At 45.4% G+C, this 27459-nt stretch overlaps 1 protein-coding gene across 9 annotated transcripts in view; it reads left to right on the forward strand.

Moving 5' to 3' along the window:
• ASTN2 (astrotactin 2) overlaps positions 1–27459 on the forward strand; it is a 996620-nt gene that overhangs the window by 956881 nt on the left and 12280 nt on the right. For all 9 annotated transcript variants that reach the window (XM_070459205.1, XM_070459200.1, XM_070459201.1 and 6 more), the window contains 2 exons: positions 22414–22514; positions 24224–24407. In XM_070459205.1, coding sequence (XP_070315306.1) covers positions 22414–22514; positions 24224–24407 — 285 coding nt within the window. The remainder of the gene's footprint in view (positions 1–22413; positions 22515–24223; positions 24408–27459) is intronic.

Below are 27459 nucleotides of genomic sequence, written 5' to 3' on the forward strand. Positions count from 1 at the left end.
TTAACATATCCAATCTTCTCAGTAACCCAATGAGGATAGTGTTTTATGATTCCCATGGAACTGATGAGAAAACCAAAGCCCAGAGAAGTTAAGAAATTTGCTTAAACTCATGCACCAGTCAAGAGCCAGGATTTAAATTCAGACAGGCTGGCTCCAGAGTTCAAGCTCCTAATCATTAACTAGCCCAGCCTCCCCAGAAGCCACGTTAGCGCTTAATGAGTCAATACACTCCAGATCTTGTGCTTTCACCCATCACAGGGCCTTGGCGTAAGCTGTGCCGTTTATTCAGTTCTCAGCCTAAATGTTGCTTCCTCGGAATGGCCTCCCCAGAACCCGTAATCTTAATGAGATTCCCCATCCCTTTCCTTTATTACCGTTGTTAAACTTTTCAGTGACATATTTATGTGTGCTAATGTGTGCCCCCGATTAGACTTGATAGTCTATGAAAGTAAAGATGGCATCTCAGAGCCTGTGTTCTGAACCTTTGCAGTGTATTCCCTTCTGTGAAGCTCTATATGGACATGTAGAGGAATGAAGCACAATCTCTGCCCTAAAGAGCTCTGGGAGGAACCAGATGTATACACAAACCACCATGCCACAGGCCAATTAAAACCGGTGAAGTGGTTCTACAGTACCATACAAGTGATGCTCCATGGGGAAACAGATGGGGAGAACAAGGAAGTTTTTTGACAACCAAGAATGGCCTCCTATAGCCTTTCTTAATCAATGCTTGCTTACTTTCTAAGGGTATGCTCAAATGTAGCATCCTCACTTAGCATGGGTGTTTGTTCATTCCATGTGTTTTTGAGTATCTGCTTCTCTGTAGGGCTCTGCACTACATCCCAGAGACCCAGAGGGTCAATACAATCATCCCTCCTGCCATGGAGCTCATGATAAAATGTGGCTCATGATAAGCCCATGAGCTCTCAGAGAGGAGAGTGCCTCCTAGTCCAATGAAAGCTGGCCAGAAAGGGTGACGTTTTAGTTGAGTGTTAAAGGATGAGCAGGATCACTTAGATAAAGATAGAGGATAGAAGGGACAATAAATGGCTTTCCAGGGAGAGGAAGTCATATGTAACTGACAAGCAAGGTAATATACCAGTTTACTACTCAAGTCACTATGAGGCAATGGGGCAAATTTGGATAATGAAGTTGAAGAGGTTGATAAGGCTCAAATCACAAAAGGATGCTATTGCCTGGCTAAGTAGCATGGGCTTTATCTTGAGAGAAAGGAGAGCTGTTAAGGGTTTGAAGCTGCTCAGTAGACATTGTCAGATTTGCATTTTAGGGGGATCACTTTGGCTAATATACTGGCAGTAGGGTGGAGGTGAGAGAGAACGGTTGGCAACAAATAAGGAAACTGTTCCCAAGGCCTGGGTGAGCAGCTGTGACATCTGGTATAGACCAGAATTGGAAGAAAGGAAGGTGGTTGAAATTTACAGCCTCAGATGAACGGACCAGAGAGGGTGAGAGGTGAGACAGAGATAGCTCTCCAGCTTGCACCAATTTATCCTACCTGATGCTCACCAGTGAGGACTTGACTCTAGTCTCTTGCTTTTTGGACTAGCCTAAGATAGAAAGCATCTTCTAAGCACCTACTGTGGACTATGACTGTCCTCTGGCAGATTAAAAAACGTAAGCTAAGTAAGCCAATGTAAGTTGGCAACAGCCCCCATTATTCTGTTTCTGTTTTTAAGAGTACTTGACCCTTGTCTGCTTCTGAAATAGCAAACAGTTATCCAGAGATGCCACTACCTTGTGAGAAACTGATGGGGTTAAAAGAAGAATGAGATGTGCTTTCTTTCTCCCAGAGAGTCTTCATGCCGGGGGGCTGACTGCAGGTAAAGGATAGATGAAGATGGTAATTTCCTGGCTTCATGTCCTAGGTATCATGTTGGCTCAAAAGGTGGGTTTGGGTTTTTCCATCAGCTGTTAAATGGTATGTGAGACGGTCTGGAAAAACCCAAACCAACTTTTTTTGCCAACCCAGTACTAAAAGACTCTTAGAGGAAAAAGTGATTAGTCCCACCTGAACAGGTGTGGGTCTTTCCCAGAGCCTGGAAAAGTGGTCCTGAGCCAGGTAGAGAGCGAGCTGACCCAAGGTGCGTGAGGTTTTGTTTGCCGGTCACCAGGCAGAACTGCAGAGCTCAGCACAGGGGTGGTCCTCCTTCTGGGACAAGAGCTCACTGCAGACCTATTCATGATGATGGCTGTCCCCAGCCCCTGCTTGAGCAAGCAGAAATGCCCCAGGTATAGCTTAATCGGTAAAGAATCTACCTGCAGTTCAGGAGACCCAGCGTCCAATTCCTGGGTCAGGAAGATCCCCTGGAGAAGGAAATGGCAACCCACTCCAGTATTCTTGCCTGGAGAGTCCCAGGGACAGAGGAGCCTGGCGGGCTACAGACCATGGGGTCGCAAGAGTCAGACACAACTTGGTGACTAAACCGCCACCACTCTGTTAAGCATACCATTCAACAACATTAGCATGTTTAATCTTCACAATAACTTTCTACAAGACATTTCAGAAGGGTATGGTGAGAGTCTGAGCTCTTGGATACAAGGAACAGAAACTCAAATCGAAATTGCTTATGGACAAAAGATGGAACTTATTCACTTCCATCCACTGGGAAGTTCGACGGGTGTGCTGACTGCACCTGCGGAGACATCCAGGAGTTCAGGTGATGTGACACGTGTCTGCATCTCTGCCCCAGCCTCTGTGTGCTGTCTGCATTCTTGGGTGGGTTTTCCTTACGGAGGGACCAACATGGACCCCAGCAGCTACAGGCATGCCTGTGATCTCAGAGAAAGAGAGACATATCCCTTTCCCACCAATTCTATCAGCCCCCAGGAACGATTCTAGTTGCCATGTTTGGGAAATGTCAGCACTTCTGTTGTGGAAGGTGGGGACGTGAAATGTATAGTCCCACCCAAGTCGTAATAAGAGATGGAGAAATTGTTAATTGGATACAGGCACTGTGCTTCCAGGAAAAAAAGAAAAAGGAATAAGAAAGAGTGGGCAAAGGAAGCAAAATGAAACTGAAAACAACTGCTGCCCTTAGAATTTTATCATCCCCATTATACAGATGAGAAAATAGAAAATTACCGTGGCAGAGCATAAGGCAGAGTATATAACTAGGTCTTTCTTGCTTGCTTGCTTGCTTTTTTTTAATTGGGGTATATGGACCTCAAAACTGTCACACAGAGAGGTTATAAAGAGGAATGACTATGTCCTTCTGATGCCAGGACAGTGGGTCCTTCCTGCCTCTGTTTCTGCTGAGTGTTCTGTCTGAGGAAGGCAAACAGTACTTATGTGCAGCAAACTCACCAAACAAGACTAGGCAAGGAGCATCCCCAGAGAATGGCCTGGTGTGACTATGAAGCAGGTGCTGTAGGGAACTGCCTAGAAGCCCCAGCTTCACATCCAGGCTGCAGGAAACATCGGTTGAGCCCGTGGCATCAAGGCTCACGGTCAGAGAGTGCAGAGACGTGGAGGTATGGAGACAGGCCGAGAAACTGGAGATCAGAAGTCTCCTGGTGCCATCTTAGTCCTTGGGCCAGTCCAGACCTCAGGGGTTTCTTTGTCAGACAGGACAGTTTTGTCTTCAGAGTCAAGGTGAACCCAGCACAGGAGCCCTCACCCTGCAGCTGACGGAGCGCCAGTTCTATCACCCTGCCGCTCTGCCTGTCCTTGATCCAAAAGCCCCCGCTCCACCCTCCCGGCAAACATCAAATTCTCCAAATGTAAAATGTGGGCAGTAAAGCCTGCTTTGTCTTGCTTTCAAGGTTGTTTGTGGAATAAGCTTTGCAAAGTGTAAATTGATAGGTGTCAGGAAGGCATTCGTTGTTTGCTTTAATCATGAAAACGAAAATGCAGAGAGTATGGAGACAGTACTGTGAGCCCCCATGTGCCCACCATGCAGGACTAATACATGCCAGGCCTCTGTCATGTTTGTTGCAGAGCGCTTTTCTCCTGAAAGAAATTAAAGATACACTTGAAGATTACTTGGCCTCCCTATCACCAGTCTCATTCTGTTCCCTCCTTCCCTCCTAAGACGTAACCGCTGTCCTAAATTTGTATCAGTGTAGTCTGAAGAACAGAGTGAGTTTGTGGTTATTTGGTTTACTTTTTTAAAAATGTGTGTATTTTTTAGTTGGAGGATAATTGCTTTACAATGTTGTGCTGCCATATATCAACATGAATCAGCCACAGGTGTATGTATGTCCCTGCCCTCTTGAGCCTCCCTCCCACCTACCTTCTCATTCCACCCGTCTACTTCTCATTCCACCCGTCTAGGCTGTTTTGCTTTTTAATTTCCACCAGCATTCCTCACATCATATGTTAAAAAACTGAAACTGCGGCTTCCTCCAACTGACACTGTGGAGTTTTTGTTATTATTTATTATTAATATTAATTTAATTTCTGTAACAACCATAGTCACAAAAAGTTCCACTGTGTTTTATCTCCCTTGGGAAACTTCCCCCCCCCCCCACCTTTTATGTCACTACCTGAAGGAAAATAAATAAGTATCTTTAAAATGTATTCTTCTAATCTTGCGCTTACGCAAAGCCTTACGTCTCTGAGAGCTTGTTCAGCCGTGGCGAGGTCTTATCAGGGCCGGATGCCCCAACCATGCCCAGCCAGCCTGCTCCCTTATTCTGGTGGCTCAAGGTTTCTAAGGCTGATGTGTCCAGTCGACCAGAGAGGCTTATCTTCATGGGGCAAAGGGAGCCGGATGGCAGGTGGGGCTCTGAGATATTAGATGAAGGCTGTGTAGGGTTTCCTGAGTTCACAACAGAGATCAGACCCGCTGGCTAAAGCAAGGAGCCGCACAGTGGGGAGTGTGTGGCCAGTGCTGGACATAGATATGGATTTGAATCTGGTCCTCTGCCCGCCTCATCACTGCAGGGCTCTGAGTCCCAAGTCTGCACGTGGAGGAGGGAGAGGCACCTCTTTTGCATGTTTCCTGGGGAGTCAGGGATCAGGCTTATAGCAGCCATAGCACTTGGCACTTACCACCAATAATGGCTGATGGGAAGAAGTGGTGAGGTGGGCCCTCCTGGCAAGCAAAGAATAGGGCTTGTGGCCCAGAGAACTATCATCAAAGGAGTAAGAGGAGGGGGAAAAAAAATCAAAGCAGCAACAACTGCCCAGTATAAGGGCTCTCTGGAGACCCCACCGTACAGCTCAGACTGAGTGGGGTAGAGACAGTGTGATCTCCATGGGGAGGGGTACCCCACGATCAGCACTCTTCTGACTCCTCACTGTGAATCTGCTTACCGTGCCAAGTGCCTATGCAGCATCTTACCTTGGATTCAAATTCTGGATTTGCTTTGAACTTCCTAGGTGACCTAGGACACGTTGGTTACCCTCCCTGAGCCTTAGTTCAAGAAAGGGTTTAAATGAATTACTTGGTAAGATGCTATCCTAGTGCTAACAGTTGTTCAGCTTGGGAGAATGCTTTGAGTTCTCTTTCGGAATCTAAGGCTGATACCGCAAGGCTTCTCGCAGGCTTGCTGGGCAGTTGCGTCTAGCTTCTCTGTAGTTTCCGCCTCGGGGAACCCTGAGATATCACAAGTCCAAGGCCAGTGTGCTGTCCTCTTTAACCTTTCTATTGGCCTTTGGGATTGGATAGTTGATCTTCGAGTCATCAGGTTTATGCCACCCACCTTTACCCTCTATTGCTTTGGCCTTCCTAACTCGGTGAAGGAGGCAGCTTGTAAGTCTTGCCTAAGCCTTTGCCGACCCCTTTCACTTCTCTAAGTAGTTTTACCAGAGCTTGACTTTCTGTCTGATCTTGTTCACCACTGGCACCTGTGGACATGTCTTATCTGTTCAGGGAGGCTGCGGGTGCCTTGTGGATTGGGGCTAAAGTGTTGTTAATTCATGATGGGGGTGATGCCCCACTGCACTGAACATAGTTGTACATTTTTGTTTATCAAAGTAACAGGAAATGCAGATGGGGGGCTTTAAAAGTGATGATTCTAACTATGGATTGAGAATTTGGCTAAGGGCATCTTATCCATTCTGAAGTCTCCATTAACAATCCTCTGAGGCAGGTGGAATTGTGTTTTTGTTGACAAGAAAACTAAGGTGAAGCAGTGAAATACTTACCCAGTGTCACATAACCTGTAAGCAACAGAGAGGATTTATTTAAGCCCAGAACTTTCCATTTCCAAATCTATGCCTCTGACCTTTGCATCATACTGAGGTTCTGAAGGGTTCTGCTGCAGACTCCTACATTTACAAATAAAGCAAAGTCATAACCATCCATTTAGGGCTCCATTGCAGGTCCTGCTTCCCCTTTAAGAAATTCTGGAATAGTGGTTGGGGCAAGAGGTGTTTGCTCAAATTTAGAGGTCAGAAAGCTGCATATGTGAGAGACCCAGACCCCATGTGCCTACTGTGGCCACCACTTGGAGGCAGGATGCTTCTAGACTGACACCGCTGGTTTTGTTTCTTTTTATAAAGGTGTTTTTTTGTGTGTGTTTATGTATGTGTGTGTGTTTAGTTCTAATTCACAGAGCATAAACGTCACCCTTTCAAAGCATATAGTTCAGTAGATTTTAGGGTATTCACAAATTTGTTCAACCAACACAGCAATTCCAGAATATTTTAGTTATCTGAAAAAGAAACTCAATACCAATTAACAATCGTCCCCATCGTCCCCTTCTCCCAACTCTGGCAGCAACCACTAATCTATGTCTGCAGGAATTTGCCTATTGTGGACATTTCATATAAATGGAACCGTATAATATGTGGCCTTTTCAGCCTGAATTCTTTCACTTATCACAGTGTTTTCAACTTTGATACTGTAACATGAATAAGGACTTTATTCCTTTTTATGGTTGGATAACATTCAATTGTATGAATATACAACATTTTGTTTATCTATTCATCAGTTGATGGTTATTTGAATTGCTTTCCACTTTTTGGCTATTAAGAATAATACCACTATGAAAATTTGTGTACAAGTGTTTCTATAGACATATGTTTTCCGTTCTCTTGGGTATGTACCTAGGAATGTAATTGGTGAGTCGGATGTTCATTTTAGGTATAACTTCGAGGGAAACTGCCAAACGCCCTTCCACTATGGCTACACAACTTTACACGCTCACCGTCTATATATATGGGTTCCAATGTAATATATATGAGGGTTCCAATCTCTCCATCCTTGCCCATACTTGCTCCTTTTGTCTTCTTCATCATAGCCATCTTAATGGTTAGGAGGAGATGTCTCATTAGAGCTTTGATTCGCTTTCCCTACATGACTAACAGTGTTGAGCCTATCTCCATGACTTATTGACCATTTGTGTATCTTCTCTGCAGAAATGTTTTTTCAAATTCCTTTGCCCATTTTTACATTGTGCTATTTGTCTCTCTGTTGTTGAGTTATAATATTTATATATTCCAAATATGAGACCTGTATCAGATGATTTATAAATATTTTCTCCTATTATGTTGGTTGTCTTTTCACTTTCTTTTTTTTTTTTTTCCCATTTATTTTTATTAGTTGGAGGCTAATTACTTTACAACATTGCAGTGGTTTTTGTCATACATTGAAATGAATTAGCCATGGATTTACATGTATTCCCCATCCCGGTCCCCCCTCCCACCTCCCTCTCCACCCCATCCCTCTGGGTCTTCCCAGTGCTCTTTTCACTTTCTTGATAGTGTCCTTTAAAGCACATTTTTTTTTTTTTTTCATTTTTGGTGAAGTCTAATTATCTCTTTCTTCCTCTGGTCGTGCTTTAGGTGTCATATCTAAAAAATCGTCACTTAATCTAAGGTCATGAAGGTTTACTCCTATGTTTGTTTCTAAGAGTTTTACAGTTTTTGCTTTTGCATTTAGGTCTTTGATCCCTTTTGAATTATTTTTTATATGGTGTGAGAATGGGCTCCAGTTTCATTCACTTGCATGTGGCTATCTGATTATTCCAACATAATTTGCTGAAGAAACTATTATGAAAGAGATCATTATTCCCCCATTGCATTGTCTTAGCACTCTTGTTGAAAATCAGATGACCAAATCATTTATTTCTAAACTCTCAGTTTTACTCCATTCACCTATATCTATCCTTATACTAGTAGTAGACAGCCTTGATTACTGTAATTTTGTAGCAAATTTAGAAATCAAGATGTGTGAATCATTCAAGTTTTTCTTTTTTATTTTTAAAGATTATTTGGCTATTCTGGGTAATGTGTATTCCCATATGAATTTTAGGAGTATTTTGTCAATTTTTGCCAAAAAAAAAGAAATCACCTGTGATTTTTTTATAGGGATTGTGTTGAATCTATAGATAAATTTAGAAGTAGTTTCATATTAACAATGTTAAGTCTTCCAGTTCAGGAACACATGGTATCTTTCCATTTATTTAGATCTTCTTTAATTTCTTTCAATGATGTTTTGAAATTCTCAGTGTGTAAGTCTTACACACCTTTGTTAAAACTACTCCTATCATTTTATTCTTTTTGACAATACTGTCAATTGAATTGTTTAATTTTATTTTTCTGATAATTCATTGCTAGTATATGGAATATAATTGATTTATTTTTATTAATCTTTAAACTTGCAACTTACTGAACTACTCATTTTGAAGATCTTTCTGTGTGTATAGATTCCTTTGTTTTTGTACATACAAAATCATGTCATCTGCAAATATAGATATTTTACATTTTCCTTTGTTGTCTGGGTGACTTTTATTTCCCTTTTTTGGCTTAACTGCCCTGTCTAGAACCTTCAGAGCAATGTTGAATAGAAATAGTGAAAGCAGATGTTCTTGTCTTGTTCCTGATCTTAAGGGGAAAGCTTTCAGTCTTTACCATTAAGTGTGATGTTAATGTTCCACAGATATCCTTTATCAGACTGGGGATGTTCCCTTCCATTCATAGTTTGTTGAGTATTTTTATCATGGAAGGGTATTGGGCTCTCTAAAAGCTTTATTCTTCGCCTATTGAGATGATTATGTAATTTTTGTCTTTTATTCTCCTTATATGATGTATGATGTTGGTTGATTTTCATATTCTGAATCATTCATCTTTTCAAGGGATAAATCCCATTTGGTCATGATGTATAGTTCTTTTTAACATATGTTACTATACTTGGTGATTATCTTGTTGTGTCGATACTTATAAGGAATATGGGACTGTGTGAATGTGTGTGTGTGTATATTTTCCTAGTGGTACCAATTTTTGGTATCAGTAATTCTGGCTTCATACAATTACCTGGCAGTGTTCCCTCAACTTTTATTTTTATTTTGGAAGAGTTTGTAAAGATTTGGTGTCCATGGGTGTTAACATTTGGTAGACTTCACCAGTGGAGACATCTGGTGACCCATTGTTTCATAGGAAATGAAAGCAAGGTCCATGGAGAAGGACGTCACTCAAGGTCATAGTGTTGACCAGGGCACAGCTGGGGAAGTCCAAGGTTCAGAGTACCTTCTCTGATTTTCCTATTGCTATTGAAGCAGGTATTGTTGTCACAGTGTAACTGTTAAGGAAACAGGCTCAGAGGCATAGTATGACTTAGCTACTGCTTTGATCTCCTTGCTGTCCAAAGGATGCTTAAGAGTCTTCTCCACACCACAGTTTGAAAGCATCAGTTCAGCCCTCAGCGTTCTTTATGGTCCAAGTCTCAAATCTGCACATGACTGCTTGAGAAGCCATAGCTTTGACTGTACAGACCTTTGACAGCAAAGTGATGTCTCTGCTTTTTAACACACTGTCTAGGTTTGTCATAGCTTTTCTTCCAAGGAGCAAGCATATTTTAATTTCATGGCTGCCCTCACCATCCGCAGTGATTTTGGAGCCCAAGGAAATAAAGTCTGTCGGTGTTTCTATTTTTTCCCCATCTATTCATCATGAAGTGATGGGACCAGATGCCATGATCTTAGTTTTTTGAATGTTGAGTTTTAAGCCAGCTTTTTTTAGTGTCATGAGTAAGCAAAAAAATAGATAACATGTACTGAACTAAGCACTGTTTTAGGTGTTTTGCATGTTATTTCATTCTTACAACAGTCTTGTCAGTCAGATATTATTGACTCCAGTTTATAGATACAGAAACGGAGGCTCTTAGAGATAGCAGGAACAAGAAACAGAGTTGTGAGCTAATTCAGTCCTTCAGATTCAAAGCCCAGGGGTTGTGCACACTCCGCACGCCTGGCCCTTCATGCGTGGGGAAGCAGTGTTCACACACGGGGTGCAGACTGAGCTCAGCTGGAAGGAGATGAGAACCATCCTGCCTATAGTGTTCCCTAACTCAAGTGTCCAAGGGTCAGTCCCAGTTGGTGACCTCTGCTTGGCCTCCTTTCCTCTGGATTTGGCTTTGGCAACATGCGGTCTCAAAAGGCACCACAGAGGAGAAGAAAGCCTTTCGGGTCAGATGTGGAAAGAGGAGCAAGGGCAGTGTTGAAAGTGGGTGATGGCGATGGTGATCCTGCACTAAGATCGCTTCCTTGTCCGAAGTTGGGAGCGGGGAGTTCATCCTCCTAATAAAGTCTAACCTCTTCTGAACTGTGACTCAAGACCCAGTTGGGACCAATGAATACCTAATAATTCTTTCTGGAAACAGCACTGGGCTTTGAGTTAGGAGACCTGCGCTGGGGCCCGGCTGAGCTGCTCTCTGCACAGCCTTGGGAGAGTCAATTCACATTTCCATGGTTCACTTGCCTCCTTGTAAATATGGATTTAATAATACATATCCCTTAGACAGTTGTAAAGAGAACAGAAGACAACTATATATAAGTTCCCAGCTATGTGTCTGATGCGGAGTTAGGTGCCCGAGAAGTGTGTGTGGAATCTCCAAGGCGCTTTCACATTCATGATGACTGCTTGATCTCACAGCATCCCTGTGGAGTTATCAATAGGTACCTGAGGCAGAGAGAAGTCAAATCATGGGGCCAAAGCCCATAGCTTGCTGACAAGGTTAAACCTACAAATCATATCCTCTGTCTCTCAAATCAACATATTTCCAAGTTACACTTTCCTGCAAAAAATTTTTATAACTGAAGTCATTTTAAAAATTATTATTTTTATCTGAGATTCAGAGAGGCCATACAGCATGCAATAAAGATATAAGAGAAAAGGCCACACATTTGCTTTAAAGAGCCCAGGAATACAAGTTGAAGTGGAATTGGGCATTCCATGCGTAATTCGTTCCTTGACTTGGAACCATAAATTTAACCTGTACCTGCTCTACCCTAAAGCAACCTATTAAAAGATGAACATCCTCCAACTAAGAGCTATAGTCAGTCCAACTGTGTGTTATCATGTCCACTCCCTGAAAAAAGAGAAGTCAGAAAAGAGGGGGGTGAGAAGGGGTAAGGATAGAAAAGAAAAAGGAGGAGTAGGACAGGAACTGTTGCTAAAGTCGAGTGTCAACTAGAAACTAGAATTCTTCTCTCAAGGGGTCAGCTTATACTTGCCAGGTGAGTGAATGAGTTTAGACAAATCATTTGCATAGTCCTTTTGTATTGCAACCCACTGGCAGAGTCACACCATTTAGGCTTTCTGGGTGAAAAAGGTTGGGATTGTCACCATGTTTTTGGTAGGAGAAAGTGAGACTCTTAGAGGCAGTTGGCATTCCCTATAGGCAGCAGCTGGCGGGGCATCCAGGTGACCCTTGAGTGCATTCCCAAGGCTTGGTCCACTCTTTAAAGACAGGAGGAGGGACACACCTTAAGGAAACATAGGGGAAGAATGACTGTATCTAGGTTCTGTGGCCCTGCATCCCATTTCTTGTTCCCTTAACCACCTCCCTGCTCTTCTGGGAGCTCTTTGAAAGCACGGACCACACTGTTCTTCTGCACGAGTGGTTCCTCTCCTGCTTAGCACCTCGTGGGGCATCCACCAGGAGTCCCGCCAGCGCAGGCACACCCAGCGAGGAGCTCATCCCCCAGTGAGGGATTGGAGATATACTCAACGTGCTTTAATGGTCAATCAGTTTGTGTTCATTTCATTTTGAATGTCAGTACGTGCATCATTCATTTCTGATTCTGGTACTCTTGGCACTCTGGGTGTTAGGGTAATGCTCATAACCCAGTGAATTTGGGGGGTCTTGGCAGGCAGAGCAGTGCATGATTCTAGATTGCTGTTGCCTCTGCCTGAGCTTAGGCCCACACTGGTTTCCAGACTTGGCCTTCCCCCAGAGCTCTCTCTGCCGGCTTCCTGCCTCTCCTGATTCTTTACCTGTTAGCTCACGCAGCTGGAGGGGTTGAAGGGAGGGCGAGTCGGGGGTGCTGGTATTGAAGCCCAACTGCAGACCGCCTCACCTTTGTCCCAAGCAGGGCCTCCCAGTCACAGCTCAGATTGGGTTGTTTTGAAAGTGGACACCAGGGCTAGAGTCCTTAATACCGTGACAGTCTCTCTGTGCCCAGCACTGGAACTAAATATTTATGTTGGCAGAAAGCATAGGTTGTCTGCCTGAGTTAGGAGATAAGAAGGTTGGGTTTTGGTGTTGGGGAATAGGTGGGTTGCCTGCAGTATTATATAGCCCCTGGCTGATCATCCTCAAGTCCTGCTTTGATGCACCTAGACTAACGGAGAGGAGAGACATTTTGCCTTGTGGCCGACACCCAGCTGGGGGAAACTCTGGACATCTGAATTCCGGCAGCCAGTCCACACCATCTTGCCCAATGCCCTCATTTCACAGGCTGGGAAACTGAGGGCAGGGCATGGTTCAAGGTTACACTGCTCATTCAAGGGGACGAGACTAGAGGACTAGCCTCGTCCTAAGGCTATTGTAGCCTTAGGTCTGGGGTCAGAATAGCTGTGTAACCTGGGACAGGTCGCCTGAACTCATTGTGCTTACCTGTAAAATAAGAATGACTTCTAACTCTGGGATTAAATGAAATCATGGAAGCAAATGATTTTAATGTTAAGTACTATCAAAGCTCTAATTCAGGGGCCCGTAATTTTTTCTCTAGAGGTCCAGATAGTAAATATTTTAGGCTCTGTGGACTATATGGTCTCTGATGCAATGACTCAGTTCTATCACTATAGTGTGAAAGCATCTATAGAAAACAGATTATAAGAAAACCAAAGTAGCTATGTTCCATTAAAATTTTATCTACAAAAACAGGCAGCAGACCAGATTCGTACTGTAGTTTGCTGACACCTACTCTAGATGCTTAGAAATTATTCTAGTTACTATTGATGACATAACAAATGACCCCAGAATGTAGTGACTTAAAACAACCATGTGATTATGCTAATGGATTCTGTGGGTTAGGCATTCAGACAGAGTACAGCAGACTGTTCTTTGCTCCATGAAGTCTGGAGCTTTAGCTGCAAGGGTTCAAAAGTTGGAGGTGACTCCACTGCTTGAAGATTCCTTTACTTTCTTTCTGGAAATTAGACTGGAATGACCTGAACACCATGACGTAGCCTATCTGAGGGGCCTGGCTTCGTAACACCAGGGTAGTTGGATGTTTCACATGGGAGGCTCGGGACTCCAGGTGAGAATGTTTCAGTAAGCAAGGTAGACATTGCATAGCCTTTGATGGCCCAGATGGACAGTGTCCCTTCTGCTGTGCTCTGGGAGTGAAACCATGCATGAATCTGCCACGTTCAAGGTGAGTGGACATGCTCCTCTGCCTCTCAGTGGGATCGATGGCAAAGGGTTAGGGTTTGAGGAGCTCATTTTAAAACCATTATAGAAGAGATTCATAATTTAAGCACGCACATGTTGAAAAATGGTGAATGCTTCTTACGTAGCACTTACTCTGTGCCAGGCACCATTTCGAGTTCTTTATTCCTCCACCATCCCTTTGAAGGAGGTAGTATCATCACCCACAGTTTAAAGACAAGAACGCAAAAGAACAGAGAGATTGACTAACTTTCCCAAGGTTATAAAGAATAGTGGGTTATAGAACCAGCATTTTGGACTCAAGTGGTCAACTCCAAAGCCTGTTTGAATCAGAACCCATTCTGGTTCTTTTTGATTATCAAAAGGAGAATGCTGTTTCTACTCTTTAAGCAGAACTAGGTTAAGAGGAGGAAGGTGGGCATGGGGTTCAAGGGAGGGAGGGACAAATACTTACCTGTGGCTGGTCCATGTGGATGTATGGCAGAAATCATCACAATATTGTAAAGTAATTACCCTCTAATTAAAAAAAAAACAACTGGATTAAGACCCTGCGTCTTTCAGCTGTCCACTGTCCAGCAGGTCTTCCTACCAGCAACCAGTTATGAACATTATAGTACACCCACTCTGGGTTCAGACTGTCCTGAGCATCATGGGTAGGCCAAGGAAAGAATTACGATGCTCAGTTTCATTCATAAGAAGCCTAAAATATGAATGGGAGAGACTGAATTCTGATTTAATTCTCACAGCCCTGTGAGATGGAACCTTGATCACATTTTACCGATGAAGAAACCAAGGCCCGAGGGTTCAGCTGTTCCCATCCAGTAGCTGATGGAGTTCAGACTGAAGCCTAGATCCTGACATGCAAGTCCATGCTCTTTGCCATAGACTCCAATGGAAAAAGATCTGGAAAGGATCATACCAGCTCTTTCGGAAGCGAACATCCTCAGTCCCTGGGAGATCAAGTCCAGTCCATCCCTTGGCGCTGATCTTGGTTTAGTTCCCTCCTTGCAGAGATGCTTAAATATATGGCTCAGATGGTAAAGAATCTGCCCGCAATGCGGGAGACCTAGGTTCACTCCCTGGTTCGGGAAGATCCCCTGGAGAAGGGCATGGCAACCCACTCCAGTATTCTTGCCTGGAGAATCCCATGGACAGAGGAGCCTAGCAGGCTACAGTCCACGGGGTCACAAAGAGTTGGACATGACTGAGCAACTAACACTTGTAGAGATGAGAGACTGGGGCCCAGAAAAGGGCCGTTGCATGTCCCTGGAAATCTGACTGCCCAGACCCCGAGCTGGAGCGGGGACTCAGGGCTTATCCCACCACCCCTGCCTTCCACATTGTGCTAGGAATGGCAGGGAGGGGAATGATGGCGGGTGGTGGCAGCTTGCCGGGGTGAACTTACGGGAAGTTGTTTGCCAAAGCTGTGTGGGGGAAGGAGGGTTTTACAAGACCAGGGCCTCTGGCCTGGAAACATCTGTTTCCCTTCAAATCAGCGAGGAGACTCTTGCCTCCCCAGAATGCCTAAATCACGCAGCGGCTGGGGAAGGGCAGGCGTTGGCCTGGAGACTTCAAACGCATTTTCCCGTCCTCTCGGGGACGCGGTTCTGACGTGGGCCTCTGAGCCCCTGTCCCTGCTCTTACCCCCTGTCAGATCTGTGAGAAGCTCTCACCGCCAATTAAAGTCTCCATTTCATTCTCTCACCCCTGCTGTGAGGGGGTCCCGGGGTCTCGGATGGGCCCAACGACAGCTTCCTCTCCACCTACCCTCCCCTGGTCTCCACTAGGAGAGCTTACTCTGGGTATAGGGGGAGGGCGTCAGGGCCTTGGGCAGTGGCATAATAATAATAACAGTAATATTGATGATAATGCCTTCAGCTCGCTTTCATTGACTGCTAACATGCCAGACATTATGGTGAGCAATTCCAACAATGACCCCATTTAGTGGGTTTTAATATTATGATTCCTATTTTACAGGTGAGTTAATCGAGGCAAGGCCTCACATAAATAAGAAATGGAGAGCTAGGACTTAAAGCCGAATTGGCTGATTCCAAAGCCGTGCTTTGGGCCACTCTGTTATTCTATCTCCTTTAATGGCCTTTTAATCTATTCACATTTTGCTCATTTTTACAGATGGGGACACTTGATTTCTAGACTGTGGAATTACTATTGGTGCCTTATAGTTGATTGAGTCATTCGTTCAGTCTGTCGCTCATTTTGAACAGTATCTGCTGAGCGCCACATGGTTTAGGTATGTGAACACCAGGCACCAGCTGGAGCATCAGGCACAGAGGTGGGCTGAGCCCTATTCTGCTTCTGAAGACACTCACACACTCATGCGGGCATGAGAGAATTGTCTGGGCATCAACCCAGTCATGCCACATAGGCTAGGACCTGGCCCTATGCAGGGAGGGTGGGTTTCTTGGAAGAAATGAGGGCTGACTGATGCTCCAAGGGCAAGGTGGAGGAGGCTAAGTGGAGAAGGAGTCTGGGGGCCCTGATGAAGGGTGCGGTGTGTGCAAGGACAAAGATGTGAGTTCTGTTAGCAGTTGAATATGGTTCCACTGTGAAACAGGGTAGGCGGTGGAGACCCATCAACAAGGCTGGATCTGTGGCCAGAGTTTGAGACTCAGTGATAGAGTCCCAAACGGATGGTGTCAAAGGGAGGGACATCACAGAGTCACACTGGGGCCCGTGGTAAGGAGTTTGTGCTTTGTACTGAAGGTGGTGAAGAAACATTGAAAAATACTTTGCATTTGAGTAGTTGAAATCCTGATACACTAAAACCGGATTGCTTTAGGCATCTGAGATCTCACAACCCACAGTCTCTGGGACATGAACTCAAGTTTTCAACCACATTGGCCAGTGTTCTTTCCCCTGAAACAAAGTCAGAGGAAGGAGTGTCAAGGGTTTGAGCCTGGGGTTCCAGGTTCCTGAATAGCCCATCCCACTTGATCCTTGGATAAACCTCTTCTGTGATTATCCCTGAGGTGCAGCTGGGCTCCAGTCAGTCAATTGTGCAAAAAGCAAGGTGGCGTAGAGAAGGAACACTAGAGGAGGGGTCGGGAAGGCCAATGCCTTTATTCTGAACTGGTTGGCAGCAGGGCCTTTGGCAAGTCTGTTAGCTCTCCAGGCTGTGGTTCCCCCACCTGTAAAATGAGGTTGTAGAGCTTGGTGATGGCTCTAGAGTTCTCATCCTCTGTCACCCCGTTCTCCTCCTGCCCTCAATGAACTGGAGTTTGAGTAAACTCAGGGAGATGGTGGAGGAGAGGGAAGGCTGGCGTGCTGCAGTTCATGGGGTCGCAAAGAGTCAGACACGACCGAACAACAGCAGGCGTTCTAGTTCCCATTATCAGTGGGTCTCAGCCCACCTGCACAGGTAAAGATGAAAGTACCCAGCCGAGGTCACCAGCACCCTTCCTGACCCCGGAGAAACCCCGGCTCTGACTGTGTCCTCTCCCAGGGTGTCTGTCCTCCCCCTTCCCACTCTGCCCTGTGGGTCTGCACGTGTGTATCTCTTTCTCAGTATCTCTCCCTTCTCCTTCTCTCCTCCTTCCCCACATCAGGGGCTGTCACTTTCTTCCTCTCGCAAAGAGCCCCTCCCGGGCTGCCTGGTCCCCTAACAGCTTTCAGATGTGGCTCTGGAACAGTTCTGCAATTACAGCTGAGACAGGCAGAGAGCACATGGCCTTGTGACTTCTGACCCAGGCCCGTGAAGCTAGCATCTTCCTCCTTCTCCCCCGCTCCACCCCCACTGGCAGGGTGGCCTGAAGACTCCTCCATCCTGAGGCCTCTACTGATGTATTGGGTCACTCGACAAACACAAACAGAAGCTACCTTTTAGGGAACAAAGACTGAACCAGGCCTGCTGCAATCATTAACATCATTGACTCTGGACCCTGAACTTGGGAGATACAGTTCATTTCACCCTGTTTTACAGATGCAGGGACTGAGGCTCAGAGACAGGGAAATGACTTCCCAAGAATGCTCAGCTGGCAACTGGGGAAGCAAGATTCTACCCAGGTTTTGTCACTTGAAAACCTAAGACTCCTTCTTTCCCAGCATGCTTTTATTCATGCTGCTTGGCTAAGCAGAGAGGGAATGCCAGACCCTCTTGATGGAGGAGATATATTACAGGAACACCTTGGAAACATAAATTGCCAAGGGAAAAGCAGTATTTAAATTTTTTTTTTTCAACTCCTCACATTTGGAGATTCATTCACATATTTTATTTACTACAGCCTTCCATGTTCCCCTCAGATGAAATGTCTCTCTTTCTATTCTACTCCAAGAAAGTATTCTTGCCCAAATAAGTGCTCTTTATGTGGCCTTTATAAAAGCCTGCAACTTACAAGCCACTTTTCAGGCATCACTGTGTAATCCTTGAGACTGCCACACACTGTACAGTTATCCCCATTTTCTTGGTGCAGAAACTGAAATTCAGCAATGAGATGTGGTATGTTCAAGTTCACTCATTTACTCACATATTTAAAAGTGCCTTTCATGTTCCTAGTTCTGTGTTCAGTGCCAGGATGTAACTGTACCCAAGCTGCAGGCCAGGGTTTGGTGTCTGCCTCTGCCACTTTCTAGATGTCGTGTGTATAGTAAGTGCTTATGCCATGGTACCAAATGCTATCCTTACCTCTCTCCGTTGCCCCTTGCTTATTCTCACATCCTCGAGTTTCACTATGATCTTGGTCCCAGCCCTTCTGCAAGGCTCCTTAGTCAGAACTCACCTTGTTAAGCACTTGTATTTCACATTCATCCATGTTGTCCTAGGAAGTGGAGAGCAGACTCCCCACTGCAGACACCTGATGCACAGAGGGGTGACCTAAGCACGGAGGGGTAAGTGACTAGTCCACCATCACAAGGCAAGGGAATAGAATGGAAAATGAACCCACGCCTGGCCATCTCCAAGACCAGACTTCCTCCTCTCTTACCTTCTGCTTCCCTTGACCGAGACAATAACTGGATATAGTAAGGGCTAGAACAGAGCTCTGCTCACAGGGCTGAGATGTAACAGGTGGAGAGAGATAATGCCCACATCACAGTGGAGTTGTTTTCACGACAAAGGCTGAAGCCAAAAGACCCAGAAAGCAGATGGATAGTTGGGCTTCTGTCTGAAGATGGGGGCCAGATATCCCATATTTAGGTCTCTAAAGTCACATATATGAAGTTTAGACCCACACTTGTTAGCACTCCAAGCTAGCTGATGAAAGATAAAAGGTGAAATTAGATTTGACAAGATAGTATGACTCATTTGAAAACACCCTGATGTTGGGAAAGATTGAAGGCAGGAGGAGAAGGGGACGACAGAGGATGAGATGGTTGGATGGCACCACCGACTCAATGGACATGAGTTCAGGTGAACTCCAGGAGTTGGTGATGGACAGGGAGGCCTGGCGTGCTGCAGTTCGTGGGGTCGCATAGAGTCAGACACGACTGAGCGACTGAACTGAACTAAAGAACATCATCTTTGAATTCAGACAGGCCTCACTGCTGCTTAGTTAATATGTAAAAATAAATCAATTACTTGACCTCTTTGAGACCAGCATCCTTATCGATAAAATGCAGACACTCCCACCCGAGTGATATATTTCAAAGATTAACTGGAATATGCATGTAGAAGATAAGCACTGGTGAGCACTCGCTAGACAGCAGCCATGCCTCACATCACGTTCAGGCACTGAACGAGGTTTCCTGCGCGTGGACCAGCAATTCTGCAAGGAGGAACTGGTTTCCTTTGTTTTACATTTGAGACAAAGGCTCAGAGAGGGTAATAAACTAGACCAAGGTCACACATCTAGTGAACCTCAGAGCCGAGGTTTGAATAGATGGTGACTGGGCTGCAAGGCTGCTTCTGGGCTCTGGGTGACCTGTCCCCTGCTGGACCCCTCACCTCAGTCGCCATGGCAGCAGCCTGGTAGGATAGGTTAGCGCTGACATTCCTCCAGGGCTAGGAGGTGTCTCCGTGGGTCTGTCATGGGCCTAGTGGCAGTGACTCATAGCAGCAAAGGATGTGGAGCATATACAGTTCTGAGCCTTGCTGTCAGCTCCGCTCATGGCATCTTAAACACAAACCAGCATGACGGACTGATGAATCCCCACGTGCACCAAAAACGTCAGCTTCCCAGAAAACTCAGGATGATGTTATTGTACTATCTGAATTACAGTGAAACTCAGAATCAATATCAAGGAATAAATTAGACACACATTCTTGGGATGGCATGAGTAACTTTCACTGCTCTTCAAAAGAGAAAATGTGGTATTGTTAAGAAGGAGGTTTAACACACAAAAGACAAGCAGTCTTTTCTCCAGAAAGATACTGGCTTCTGCTTACTGTGCCCCTTGTACCAAGAAGTTCTGATGTATTGTGCCTTTTATAAAAACCACCTTTGGGTTATCAAGTCATGAGGTGTTAAAGCTGAGAGGGGCTGTGATATTCCCAAGTCCTGACTGTCTGAGCCCGTCGTGTGGATCTGCAGCCGCAAAGCAGAGCTGAGAGCACAGCGTGTGCAGGTTTCAGAGTGAGACAAACCAGGGTACAGGTCTTGGTTCTTTCATTGTCTGACTCTGCTTTTGGACAAATTGCCTAACTTTTTCATCTTCAGTTTCCTCTTCTGAAAGATGAAGATAATGTGGCTGATTATTTTCTCAGGTTTTCATAAGATTAGAAAAACATGCGAAATGGCACCATTTCAACATAGTTGGAATTTGGCAAGTGTACCTAACGGAGTTGTATTTGTACAGAGGTGACATCCACAGACCTTTAGCAGAAGACAGTAGCTGATAATGGATCAACGCGTGGGCTTTGGAGTCAGACATACCTCGACTTAATTTCCAGTCCCAGTAATTACTATATGGTTCTGGGCAAGTTGCTTTCTCTCTCTGAACCTCATGTATAACATAAAGAAAATAATAGTAACTATCTTTTAGTATCATCTGGGGGAATTAGTTGCAACAATACAGATGAAACTGCATAGGTCAGTGTTTGCCACATGTTAAGAACTTTGCACATAGCTTATCTGGAGAACCAACTCATGTATATTAACTACCTAATATGCGCAGTCGATCAGGGTTCACCATCCTGTAACTTGGCGATTGTAGTGTTCCGTCCATTGGTGGCGCTAGAGTCCTCCTGCCAATGCAGGAGACTGAAAAGATGCAGGTTCTGTCCCTGGGTCAGGAGGATGCCCTGGAGGAGGGCATGGCACCCCGCTCCAGTATTCTTGCCTGGAGAATCCCATGGACAGAGGAGCCTGGTGGGCTACAGTCCGTGGGGTTGCAGAGTCAGACACGACTGAAGCAACTTAGCACACACATAGCATGAGGTAAGTTGAGGTTTTGGAGAAGGAGGAAAGGAAATCAGACCCCTGGGACTGTAGTTTCTTGTGCTTGACCCAGGGAGCCCCTGTTCCCACTCCACACTCCTGCTCCTACCCGTGAAGGCTGGTGAAGGAGGGTGGCACAGCAAAGATAGGGCACTCAGACACTTAGCTCTTCTCACTTCTGTTCAGATTGTCACTGGCCTCCGAGGATGATCTCTTCTTGAAAGTTTATTCACTCTTTTGGCTTTATTTAATTTCAGAACTTGGAGATCTGGAGGTGTGAAGCGTCAGAGAGCCTTCCCAGAGTAGGCCAGAGGCCAATGTCTCCTCTGGAAAGAATCCTGTGTCCTGGAGTGGACCCGACTCCACCATGTCTGTGGTTTACCAGTTCTCTTCCTCTAATACCACACAGACTGCCTGTCCCACCTTCCTGGTACATCATGGAGCTGCAGGTGCCAGCACTGAAAGTTGAGGACATGCCTTGTACCTGGACTAACTCCCAGACTTCCTGTCACGGCCCACTGGGTCCCCATCATCTCTCTTTGCTACAGCCACACCAGCTCTCTGTTCCTTCAACAGTATGGATCATTCTCTCCTCAAGAACTTTGCACTTGCTGGTCTTTCTGCTTGGAATACTCTTTCCCCCAGATCTTCCTCCCATAAACTAGTTCCTTCTCATTTCCAGGTCCCAGTTCAAACCTCTCAACAAGAAGGCCTTTCAGGGCACACCTGTATAAAGCACCCACACCCCTCTTCACTTCAGGCTTTGCTGCATGATTCTGTTATGTTCTTTCTCATATGCACCATTGTCTGATTTTTCACTTTTGTTTAGCTTTATGCAAGCAGGGACCTTGGCTCTCTTGCTCATCTTTGTAATCTTAGCTCCGAAAGTAATTCCTGGCATGTAGTTAATGCTCAGCTAGTGTTTGTTAAATGAATGAATGAAAGAATATCTGAATGAGTATACAGAGTGATAGCAGATAGCATCAGGGTTTACTTCCAAGTCATGCCTGGACTTGACTCAGACTGCTCTGCCCCCTAATAAGTGTGAGACCACTCAGAAATACACAAATAAGTCTGTTTTCTCATTGGTGAAATACAAGTGATAATGACCCCTGCCTTCTAGCGTTGCTGCTTGTAAATGAAGAAAGAAAGAAAGAAAGAAAGTAAAGTCACTCAATTGTGTCTGACTCTTTGTGACCCCATGGACTGTAGCCTACCAGGCTCCTCCATCCACGGGATTTTCCAGGCAAGAATACTGGAGTGGGTTGCCATTTCCTTCTCCAGTAAATGAAGAGACTGAGTGTCAAATGCCCAGCAGTCAGTTGGTTTTTGATACACACTTAGTGACTATCTTTTTTTTTCTTCTGCAGCCTGATCATCCCTGAGTTCTTTCCGCTGTCACTCCCGTGCTATGATTTTGGGTTCCTCCTTGCAGCTTCCAGGGCCTTTTGCTCTGAAGTCACAGCCCTGTGCTTGGTTTCCTTGTTGTGGTGTTGCAGGTTCACTCTTTATGCGGTGGATACACGAGGGAGGCACTCCGAGCTCAGCACGGTGACCCTGAGGACCGCCTGTCCCCTGGTGGATGACAACAAGGCCGAAGGTAGGTGACCCCCCTACCCCCGTTTCTCCACTTTCAGGGTCCTTCCTATATTTTCAGTCTGTAAACTCTGCACGCCCCAGTCACTGTCCACCACTCCTTTTCTGCCTCACACACACACAGGGAGAGGAAAGTCAAAGGACTGGAGGAAGAACATGGAGCTAAATGAATCAAAGCCAGGAAGGAACTTGAGATTGGCTGGCAGTATCTTTGCCAGTGGACAGACTTGCTCCTCTTTTATAGAATATGTGTTTTGGCTTTGAGGAAAGTAATGGTGGAGACTCAGAACTGTATGACTGGTTCTGCCTCTTGGCCTAGGCTTTTAGAAACCGATCGCTTCCACGTCAGTGTGCCCTCGAGCTGGCAAATGCGTGGCACGTGGGGGACCACTAGACTTTGCTGTACCTCTGGCAGACTGATTAGCTGATCACAGCACACCTTCCCATCTGGCCCAGGGGTGGCCTCTCTGGCAGACATCATTAGCTGATCACAGCACACCTTCCCATCTGGCCCAGGGGTGGCCTCAGAATTCTCAGCAAAGAGCTGCAGTCAGTAGCTATCCGTCAGAATCAGCATGCCTGTTCCTGGTCCATGAAATTATAAACATTAGACAAAACACATGAAAAAAAAAAGAGAACCAGTAACTCAGATCTACCATGTACTTAGTTCTTAGACCACGTGTAGATACAATTTCAACAAAGTTGTCATGGTAGCTCATGAGTCCTGCTGGTGCTTCAGTTCAAGGTGAGCAAATATTTTCTAAGAGCCCTAGTACAAGCAATGTAGAACAGACATGCTCTCCATCTTTCAGGAGTTTCCATTCTAGCGGGGCAGAGAGAGACATTTCTTCAGATGATCAGGCTACGTACTAGATAAGAGGAGACACTGAGATACTGAGTCTTATTAAAAGGGAGGGGATTTGAGATGGATTCCCGGTAATTTTTTTGTTATTATTTTTATTTTAAAAGGACACATGAACATGGTTTAAAAAAAATCAGAGTAAAAAGCCCTAGAAAGTAAATGTTCCTCCCATTCTGAACCCAAGTCCCTCAAAGTCTCCTGAAGGCAATCGTTAAGCAGTGACATGGGGCATACATAAATTTTGTTCAAAGTCTTAAAAGATGAAAGAATGTGCCTTCTATTCAGGAGAGCAGCCCATAATGAATTTTAGTTACATCAGTTAGCAGGAATAACTGAAAGAGTAGCAATTGCCATGAATGGCAAGCAGAAGAGTCTAGATTTTTCTTTGAAAGATTTTTGAATGAAGAGTTGTTAGACCTGGTTACAGAAATATGTTGGAACTATTACAGAGAGGAGCTAGAAGTAGACCATTGAGATGAGCTCAAGACACTTACTAGAAGCCTCTGCACTTGTTTGAAATTTTCTGTTAAATCATAGGCACACACCTTATGTTAACCAGTGCAATTATAAGCACTAACTTTGTTCCAGACCCCCTGTCAAGTGCTTCGTATCCGCCTTTTAATTTAGTCCTCCCATGCTCCTCCAGTGTGTGGATTATTATCTCCAACTGATAGATAAGCAAATGGAATACAACTGGTCAATGCCATATTCAGAATGGAATTAAGGTTCATTTGCCCCAAAAGACCACACAGGTGAACTCCTGCTTGAAAACGCCTTCCTAGTCGTAAGGTATGCCTCCATCCTCCCTATTTCCTACCGTCTGGTGATCTGATACTTCCTCCTCCCCCCAGAGATAGCCGACAAGATCTACAATCTGTACAATGGGTATACAAGCGGCAAGGAGCAGCAGACGGCCTACAACACGCTGATGGAAGTCTCGGCCTCCATGCTGTTTCGAGTCCAGCACCACTACAACTCTCACTATGAGAAGTTCGGCGATTTTGTCTGGAGGAGCGAGGATGAGCTGGGGCCCAGGTACGTGGGTGCGTGAGTGTGAGGGCAGCAGTAAATTCTCCCTGCTCCCATTTGACTTTATTGGAGCCTTTTCTCCATAGGCTGATGATGGGCTTTGTGAAATAAATAAGGGTGGCAGTCACCCAAGTCATGTCAGGACTCAAGGTGGGAAGCGGGTGGGGAGAATGAAAGAATCTTGGAATTTTAGCTTCTTGGACTTCTGGAATCTCAGATAAGAGAGAGACTTCAGTGCTCTTTCAGTCAGCCCCCTTACCTTCCACTTTCAGTTTTAGAAATGGGAAACATAGCTTCCTTGAGGAGATATGTCCTAACCAACATCATAGAAGAGCAGGTGGCAGCGTCATGGACCCTAATCTAGGACTTTTCCTTCTCTTTCATAAGAAATCCGAGTCATCTTTTTTTTTTTTTTTTAGAATAAAGTTCATTAGTGACCATGACTAAATGCATCCATAAATTCAACATGTATTAAGGTGTGATTTTTTTTTTTTTTTTTTTTTTTGTCACCAGCAGTGACTATGCCAGCCACAGTGGTAGGTGCTATAGAGGAATCGCCCATAACTGACACACAGTCACTATCTTCTGAAGCTTCCTGAAGTAGTGTCTGCAGTGGGGGGCTGTGTCTCATGTCCTGCACCCAACAGGGATGTCCATTCATTTATTCAACACAGACTTAACAGCCCCCTTTTTAGGTTGATCATGTACTGTTAAAAAGGCAGAAGCGGCCCCTACCTATGTGTAGCTCACTGTTCCACATAATTAAGCAGTTGCAAAGAATAGGAAAAACAAATACCATATATTAACACATATATATGGAATCTAGACAAATAGTACTGATGACCCTATTTGCAGGGAAGGAATGGAGATGCAGACATAGAGAAAAGACCTGTGTACACAGCTGGGTAAGGAGAGGATGGGACACATTGAAAAAGGAGCACTGACATATATACGCTATCATGCGTAAAATAGATAGCTGCTGCATAACACAGGGAGTCCAGCCTCGCGCTCTGTGACAACCTAGAGGGGTCGAATGGGAAGCAGGGGGAAGAGACTCAAGAAGGAGAGGAGATATATATATGTGTATATACACACACACATATATATATGTATGTATAATTATGACTGATTTGTGTTGCTCTATGGCGGAAACCAATGCAACATTGTAAAGCAATTTTCGTCCAATTAAAAAGAATAGAATAGGAATAATAAGGGTCAAAAGGACAGAGAGGGGCCCTCTGGGGAGGCGAGGCATAGACACCCAGCCTGGGTAGCCCAGTGAAGGCCCTCCAAGAGCTGAGACTGTGAGGCCTACAGGGTAAGCTGGGGTCAGGCACATGGAAGAAGACGGTGACCGGAGGGTCTGGGGCCTAAGGAGTAGCCTGTGAGATGTTCGGAGGGATACTACTGCATAGAGCAGCATTGAACCTCGTCAATTCTGCATTTGTCGTTTGCCTCCACCTTTACGATCTTTCTGGGCTTCCCTACTGGCTCAGGTGGTCAAGAATCTGCCCGCCATGCGGGAGACCCGGGCTCGCCACCCGGGTTTGGGGAAGATCCCCTGGAGAAGGGATGGCAGCCCATCCCAGTATTCTTTCCTGGAGAATTCCGTGGAGAAGCCTGGCAGGCTGCAGTCCAAAGGGTCGCCAAGAGTCGGACATGACTGAGCGACTGACACTTTCACTTGATGATTTTTACCGTAGCTCCATACTATCTGCACTTTATTTTCTATTTTGTCCTTAGGCCCACGTATTAGCAAGTATATTTGAAAAGGAAGCACTGTATCACTGTGTAAAGCGAAGCTGAGCACTGTCTCCGCTTAATAAAAACTAAACTTAAGCCTTCAGTTCAATGGAAGAAAAACAAAATGCCAGAAAACAATGCCGCTTAAGCCTCTCAGAGCCTGAGGCTTTCCTTCTAAAAGGGAAGATTAGTGAGTGTTAAAGAAGTACTTTAAAACACAGTCTGGAATTAAACCTTTCCTTCTGAAAGTAATCTGGAGGAGGGCACCGGATTGAAAAAGGGAATCTAAATGCTTTTCCCCGTTGTGATTCATTGTTGTTTGATGCTGGACCTGTGATCTTCCTGAGTACCACCTAAAATCCTTTCTCCTGCCCCAGGGGAACCCCTTCCACACTTTGGTAAACACTGTGTGTGGAGGAACTGAAAGAATTTCTGTGCAAAGTGTGTGACAGCAGGAGTGGGAAGAGATAAGACAGGGGAGGTTAGCAGAGGCCAGTTCCGAATGCCCTTTAAGTAGGGTTAAAGAGTTTGGATTATCTCTCTAGGGTAATGGGAAGCTTTTCAAGTGTTTTTCACAGGGGGAGATGTTATCAGATCTTCAAGGGAAAAGGATCCCTCTGACAGCCGCTGGCAGCCTGGACTAGAGGAATCCTGAGCAGAGGGAGGCAGGGAGGCCCCAGAGGCTGTTGTGATACTAAATCCAGGAGACAGTGCCGTGTTCCAGGCCAGGGTCGTGTCAGTGGTGCTGGAGAGAATTGCATGGCTTCCTGAAACACTTAGTGGGCAGCATGTTATGCTTTAAAATTACCCTGTAAAACAGACAAAATAGGGCATCCTCCCCATTTTATGAATGGAAAGGAAGTGGAGGCCCCCACGGGTTAAGTGAGCTGCACGGAGGCACAGAGTTTGCTGTGCGGTCTGCTGCCGCCCTGAGCCTTCACCCTGAGCCCCTGCATCACGCGGTGACCTTCGAAGAATTCAAGGCTTGGTGGAGGGATGAAAGGGGCCTTTCCCTGGGGCAGACCTTATCTGTTCTGTTGGATCCTGGGTTTGTAACCGTCTCCCTCTCCTTCAGATAAAAGTGAAAGGAGAGCAGACAGACTGGAGCACAGGGCCTCAGATGAAAGCTTCGGCGTGAGTCATCTCGGCTGCCACCTTGCCCAGGCACGGGGAAAGGCGTTCTGCCTTTACTGGGCTTTCCCACAGGCTTCAGGGAATTTGGGTGGAAGCTAATCCAGAGCTTCACTCCTGACTTTGTCTTTATCATCTTCTGGGATCCTTTAAGACCCTCCAGGACATCAGTCTTCTAGGAGGC

Source organism: Odocoileus virginianus, chromosome 31 (genome assembly GCF_023699985.2).
Source record: "Odocoileus virginianus isolate 20LAN1187 ecotype Illinois chromosome 31, Ovbor_1.2, whole genome shotgun sequence".
Lineage (NCBI taxonomy): Eukaryota > Metazoa > Chordata > Mammalia > Artiodactyla > Cervidae > Odocoileus > Odocoileus virginianus.